The following is a 6,964-nucleotide window of genomic DNA, read 5'->3' as shown; positions in this document are numbered from 1 at the left end:
GAGGGACTTTGGAATCCTGTGGGTGACCAGCTCCCCCTGAATATCTGGAGGGAGCCCTTGGCCCGACCTGTCTGGTGCAGGAAAGTCGCAAATTTGGATCTCTACCCCTTCTCTAGCTCCCCATCCTGGCTACTCTGTTGTCACCAGGGGCTACATTCAAGGTTTCGTTAACAGTCTGCATGGGCTAGGTTATGCTTCAGTGACAAACAACCCCAAGACACACCTTCCCATGAGCCCCTGAGGGAGAGCGAGAGGGGGTGATGGTGCCCTGGCTCTCAAAGCTTCCACACCCACCCTCCTCCCTTTGGCTGAAGCACATGCCTCGCCTAACTCCAGGGGCACAAGAGGAGCAGTGCTTCCGTGGGGGCAGGTGATGGCACGCAGGTCTACAAGGGTAACGGGGTCCCGGTGAGTAACATCACTTGTACTTAGCCAGGGCCCTTCTAGGAGCACAGTCCTCAAAACCCAAAGAGTTATTGAATGGTTGGAATTTTCGGTTCCTGGGCAGAAAGTGCGTTTTTTTGGGGGGCGGGGGGGTCATGTTCGGTCCGGGGGCAGGAAGAACCGTCAGTGCTGCATCGCCTCAGCACGCTGTGCCTGCACTCCGCTGGGCGGCGCGGCTCCGGCTCTCACACTCGCCTGCCGCCCAAAGCAGGGCCCAGGAGCACAGGGACGGGATGCGGAAAGCCCGTCTGAGCCGTGAACGGAGCCAGGCCCTGACTCCGCAGGTGGGGTTCAGTCAGTCTCTCTGGGGAAGGGACCCCAGAACCTGCTTTCTGAACACCGAGTGCTGGCTTATGACAGTGGGTTATGGGGACGTGTCAGCTTTTGAAAACATTTCCTTAGATGTTATGTTTCAATAATAAACAAAAATTGAGTTTAAAAAATGCAGTGGGAGTTTGGAAAAAGCCCAGTTTCAATGGAGCCCCCGGACAAAGGGGCAATCCCTGCCCCACGCGCCTTCTGGAATGTCTGCTCCCTGAGCTCCGGGCCGGAGGGATGTGCTCTGGGTCTGACCCGGCCCCTCCACCCAGGCACCCCTTCACCCGGTCAGCAAAGGGGCAGAGCGCCTGCTGTTCGCAGCGGGTTGGGCTTCAGTGGCCCGGGCGTCAGGGTCCAGCCCAGGGTGCTGGGCCCCAGGTGTCTGCTCCCAACACTGAACAGAGAGAAACCTGTGACCCGCGCCCCGCCCCCCCCCCCCCATCCCCCACCGCCTTCCCAGGTCACTCTCTCTGAGGGTAAGCACCTCATGGGCAGAAGCTGGAGGTCTCGGGGCTTGTGACACCTTCCAGGACCGAGGCTTTGTGAACCGGGTGAACTCCATCCGAGTGGAGAGCGGAGCCTGGGTCTGCCTCACCCTCCCCAACTGCTGGGCCAGTGGTTCGTCCCGGAGCCGCGACCACCCCAATTTCTTCCGGTGGAATGGCCACGGTGACCACACGGCTCCTGTCGGCCTGTGGGAATGGCAAGTGGGCCACTGCACGCAGGGTGTTGGGCCAGATGACCGAGGCTCAAGCCTGGCCCGACCTGGGACAGTACTGAGGAAGGAAGGAAGGAAGGAAGGAAGGGCGAGCGAGCTGACGGGGCCATGGGCTATTTAAGCCAGAGACAGGCCACACAGACCCAGCCACTCCCATGTGCGTGGGATGCTGGGAACCCGGTGGGACAGCCCTGGCCTTTTTATGCCTGTATTTTCAGTCATGTTTCAGGAAAGCTCTCACATTTCTGATCCCAAAATCTTGCTGAATTTTCAGCTTAAAATGTTGTTGGAAATACTAGAAGTTTGTCTTTGCTACCAGATGGGGGAGCTCTTAGCTATAAAGTAAGGCTGCTCTGAGTCTGGTGTGTCCCCCAGGCAGGTCCTCTTGCAAAGAGCATTTTTCAGCACGCTTTGGTGCTCTGAGGTGGAAAGAGGGTGGTGAGCTCCGTCCCTGGCCGGTAAGCGGTAATTTGGGGGCAGGAGCCAACAGGAGGCTGCCATCGGCAGTGTGTGTAGGGCCTTCCCCTGGGGAAGGACTGTGTGTGTCTAGTTGTCCCCACGGTGGCATTTGAGGGCTGGGTGTTCCCATTCCCCAGGATTTTCCCAAGTCACAATTCCTAACCGTCCTGCTGTGAGTTCTGGGCGGCCTGGTGGGAAATGGCTGATGCCTGAGACCCAGGTGAGCGGCTTGCAGGGCCGGGAGTGCTGGTGAACACCTGAGGAACCCGGAGAAGGGGCCTCCTGTGTGGGGTTACCCTCTCTTTTCTTTTCCTTGTCTATATATATAAAAGCCTAAGCAACCAGCTGCCTGACGGACTGGCTGACCGGCCAATAGGTATGACACGCACTGACCACCAGGGGGCAGATGCTCAACACAGGAGCTGCCAAGCGACAGCAACTTTGCAGAGTGCCCTCTCACACTCCGGGACCTCTCGAGGGATGTTGGACTGCCAGTTTCAGCCTGATCCCCGCAGCCCAGGCCGAGGGACCCCACCTGTTGGAGGGACCTGCTCCCTCTGCAGATGCCCTTTGAGCCATGGCGCTGCCCCAGGTGAGGCCAGCTGGGGAGGGACCAAGGGAGGTTGGCTCCAGGGCGTGTCTGGCCCGTCTCGCCCAGTCCCGCCCCACCAGCCACCCTCTAATTAATTTTCTTTCAATGTGCACGAATCCATGCACCGGGCCTCTAGTTTTTAAATATATTTTTATTGATTTCAGATAGGGAGGGAGAGGGGGAGAGACAGAAACATCAATGATGAGAGAGAATCATTGATCGGCTGCCTCCTGCACGCCCCCTACTGGGGATTGAGCCTGCAACCCAGGCATGTGCCCTTGACTGGAATGGAACTCGGGACCCTTCAGTCTGCAGGCCCACGCTCTATCCACTGAGCCACACCAGCCAGGGCGTACCGTATCCTTTCTACAGGCTTGCAAAACCAGCTGGGCTCCAGCAGCTGACATTGTCAGAGTACTTTCTCGGGGTTACCAGCAGGCCACCGACATTTGGGAAGAGGAATGTACATGGCTGGCCCTGGATCGTGCAGAATGCTATTTGTATGAGAAACATCTTAGGTATCTTTCGAATGATCTCCTCCTCAGAGCTGCCCTTCGGGCCAGCTGTGCCGCAGACCCAGCCCCTGCCGGCGCCATGGCCAGTTGGGCGCTGGCCCACCTCTGTCCTTTGGAAACGCGGAGGTTCTGGAGGGAGATCCTTGTCCTCATCTCAGGGACGCAGCAGGCATTCAGCAAGGAGATCTCTGCATTTGCTTTAGACTTTTGGCTTCATGTTTTAACAAAAGGTTCTATTATAGTTTGTAAAATATTATCATTTAAAGGCTTGCTCGAGGCCTGTGGCCTGAGGGGCGGGGAGAGGGGTAGAGGAATGCCATGTGGTCTGAGGAGTTCCCAGCCCCAGCACAGGAGGAGCCCCGTGCCCGCCCCTGGTGGGAGCAGCCCCTGACCCCGCCAGGCTGGCCTGCTCTGCACCTCGGTTGAAGGCCGAGGAGCTTGGGCCTGTTCAGGGGCTCCGCAGCTTTTTAAAGTAACGGACCCTTTCATCCAACCAAACCTCATGTGTGCGCACAAGAGAAGTGCTGGGTCGAGGTGTGTGCTGCCCACTGCCCCGGGGACGCGCTCTCGGTCTTCTGTTCGCGGGAGGGACGCAGCACTGTTGACCTCTTTCTTCCCTCCGCCCGCGTGGGCCCGCGGCTCGGGGAGCACTTTCGCCTGGAAATCTTCGAGGGCTGCACCTTCTCGGGCAGCGCCTGGAGCTCCGGGAGGGCTGTCCTCCTGCGGAATCGGAGTCGGGCTGGGCCAAGATGCGTGTCAATGCCACCAAGGTGTCCGGGGGGGTGGCGGGGGGAGCGTGGAGTGTGAGTAGAGATGGCGTGGCCCCAATCGCTGGGCCCTACCAGGCAGGTGTGGGAGGCTCTGGGGTGGTCAGACCCCAGCAAGTGGGTAGCTTGTCCGCGGCCCCCGAGGCCCTCTTCCCCGCTCCACTGCCGCCCCGCCCCCGTCACACGTTGCCCTGGCTGCCGCCCTGGCCCCGGAGGCCACCGTCCGAGGCATGGCTGCGGGGGCAGAGGCAGGGGCCCACTGGCAGGTCACTGTGACAAGACTGATGGCGTGGCTCTTCGGCTTTCCTGAGCCGGGAACCTTCCTAGTTACCTGGCGCCCTTGGCCTGCAGCTGCGCCTGAAGGGAGGCGATGAAGCATGCTTTCTCCTGCCCGGCCCCTCCGGCCCCTCCGGCCCCTCCGGCCCCTCCGGCCCCTCGGCTATCCCCGCCCTGGTCTGTGGTCTCGCCTCAGGGTTGCCAGAGCTGCCCAGGGGCCTGGAGCTGCGGCACTGCAGCCGGGCTGTGATGGGAGGGAGGGGCCCCCTGGGGTCCCGAGGCATCGGGAGGCGGCTCCTCCGCACAGCTCCCTGACACACAGGTTTCCCACTGGCGGGACGTCCCTGGGGCAGGAACCTGTGCGTGGACTTCCTTTGGAATCTCCTAAAACAGCGCTAGGCACACACATGGAAGTAATTGGCTCCCATTCTGAGCCAGCACCCTGGGGACCCCCGTGCTCCCCAAAGTGAGAGGATGGACTCAGGGGGCTGGTGCAGGGGACGGAGGGGGTGCTGGGCCTCTGGGTGGCCTTGCAATGCTCAGCATCCTCTCAGCTGACCGGCCACCCCTCCGGCCCGAGGTGGGTCCTGTACCAGGAGCCCAACTACCAAGGCACACACACCTGGTGGAGCGGGCGGGTGCTCGTGTCCAGTCCCTCCAAAGGGGTGTCAATGTCTAACTGGGCCGCCACTGTCGGGCCAGGCCCAGGAGAGGCCCAGGACAGGGGTCGTCCCTTCCGGCCACACGCGCAGGACTGGGAACCACGGGGAAGAAAAGTCATAAAAGTGGTGAGTGGCCGAAACCGGTTTGGCTCAGTGGATAGAGCGCCAGCCTGCGGACTCAAGGGTCCCAGGTTCGATTCTGGTCAAGGGCATGTACCTTGGTTGCGGGCACATCCCCAGGTGGGGGGTGTGCAGGAGGCAGCTGATCGATGTTTTTCTCTCATCGATGTTTCTAACTCTCTATCCCTCTCCCTTCCTCTCTATAAAAAATCAATAAAATATAGTAAAAAAAAAAAAGTGGTGAGTGGGCGGCCTGAATGATTTCTCTGCCCCTTCCTGACATCAGGGCAGCTGGACAGGGGCAGGCGGACTCCCAGGGAGGGGCCCAGGGCCCGAGAGGGCAGGGGAGGGCACTGGGAGGCGCCCACAGGGGACATTAGGGTGAGCCCAGGCCCTGAGTGGGAGTGATTGCCTAGAGCCCCAGAGCAAGCTCCCCAGGAGCAGGCGGGCCAGGGTGCTGGCTCCGACCTCTGGACACCCCCTCCAGGTGAGGGGACAGCAGGAGGGAAGAAGTGATGACTGAGGTACGGGGGTGGAGAAGTGATGGGAGGGCCTGAGGGGGACCCGCGGGGTGGAGGGTCTGCAGCTGAGGCGGCGGCGGCTCCTCCAGGCTGTGCCTCTCCCTGACTCAGAGACACGGTGACTCCCACCCGGGCTCTGCTCTTGGCCTCAGGGTCACATGGCCTCCGCCCCGAAAGGGGCACTCCCTCCCTCCAAGCTGTAAGGAGAGAGACGTGGGGAGGGGGCAGCCAAGGCGGCTGTTGCGTGAACAGGGCTCAGCGGGGATGGCGGGCAGGGAGCTGTCAGGGCTGAGGGGGCGCGGCCTCTGCTCCAGCCCCACCCACAGGTGAGTCCATGGAACTTCTCTGTGGCCTGGGTCCCCTCCAAGACCCTCCGTCCATCCTGCTGGGAGCGGGGGTAGGGCCTCAGGGGGAGAGGGAGGAAAGAGCCTGCCCTGGAGGCAGTGGGATTTCTGGGAATCTGAGGGTCCTTGCCCCCAACACCGTCCCACTCCCACTTGAGGGGAAGTCTTTCCTGCAGCTGCCTGACCTCCCGGCCCTCGGACCTCCACACCAGGGCAGGGAAGGAGGGTCAGCAGACCTCTAGGAGGCCCCTTGAGTGTGGCTCTTCCACAAAATACCACGGCCTGGGCGAGTCTATGTTGAAGAAGTGGCGTGAGAAGAAGTTTAAGTTTAAAAAATTTGGCTCTCAAAAGAAATTTCAATCGTTGTACTGTTGATATTTGGCTCTGTCGACTAATGAGTTTGCCGACCACTGTCCTAAGGGCACCTGCCACGTTGGGTTAGGGTCCGAACTAACTACCTCATTCAGCTTTGTCACCGATGTGAAGGGCCTCTCGTCAAGGACAGTGTCACCTTGAGGTTCTGAGGGTTAGGACTTCTCCAGCCGTTTCCTGCTCTGTGAAGTGACTGCAGTCATATGTTGTTCCAACTGTATGTCGTCGTCAAGGCCAAACCAGTCACCAGGAGAAGGTGCCGTGTGGAGAGGGTTATTAGGCATGACACGCTCGGGGGCCCCCGGTCCATCGGGGACCTGGGAGAAGCACCTGCATCACATGAGAGATGAGCAAGGTTAAGAGCGAGCTCCGGGTCTGGGCTCTGACTCCTCCTTGGACACACTGATCCCTGCCTCAGTTTCCCCAGCTGTACGGTGGGGATATCAACAGCACCCCCTCCTAGGGGACTGAATGGAAACTATGGATGGAGGGAGCCCTCCCACGGGCCAGCTCCCCAGTAGCCAGGGTGGCAGCCCTTCCAAGCACCCCAGACGTTTCCCTGAACCTGTCCTCCGCCCCAGGGCTGAGCTAGAGCCGCACCTCATTAAGACGTAATGCTCCCCCATAGGCTGATGCTCCTGGGTGACCTCCCCTCAGCCCAGCCGCCTGCTCCCTAATCTGCCAGCAAATCTGCTTTTGTCTGAAAGAAGGAAAACAAGATTCCCACCAGAATGCTGCGGGCAGCCTGTCATTTGTCTGAAGTCTGTCCAGGGGGTCGGAGACCCAGGGCCAGGCCTGAGGAGTCACATGCTTCACATACTTGACTCCGCTCTGTGGTTTGGGAAGCTGGGCTCGC

General features: G+C 60.3%; 1 protein-coding gene across 1 annotated transcript; it reads left to right on the top strand.

Moving 5' to 3' along the window:
* The first annotated feature begins 373 nt into the window (after positions 1–373).
* On the top strand, positions 374–6,754 carry CRYGN (crystallin gamma N). Its single transcript, XM_054726065.1, is given in 7 exon segments — positions 374–394; positions 1,223–1,266; positions 1,268–1,437; positions 1,440–1,467; positions 3,688–3,728; positions 3,731–3,849; positions 6,737–6,754. Coding segments are annotated over 7 exon segments (441 nt in total).
* The last annotated feature ends 210 nt before the right edge of the window (positions 6,755–6,964 follow it).

Source organism: Eptesicus fuscus, chromosome 14 (genome assembly GCF_027574615.1).
Source record: "Eptesicus fuscus isolate TK198812 chromosome 14, DD_ASM_mEF_20220401, whole genome shotgun sequence".
NCBI classification, from domain to species: domain Eukaryota; kingdom Metazoa; phylum Chordata; class Mammalia; order Chiroptera; family Vespertilionidae; genus Eptesicus; species Eptesicus fuscus.
Note: the sequence above shows the minus strand (reverse complement) of the source record. Positions and strands in the feature narration are given on the sequence as shown.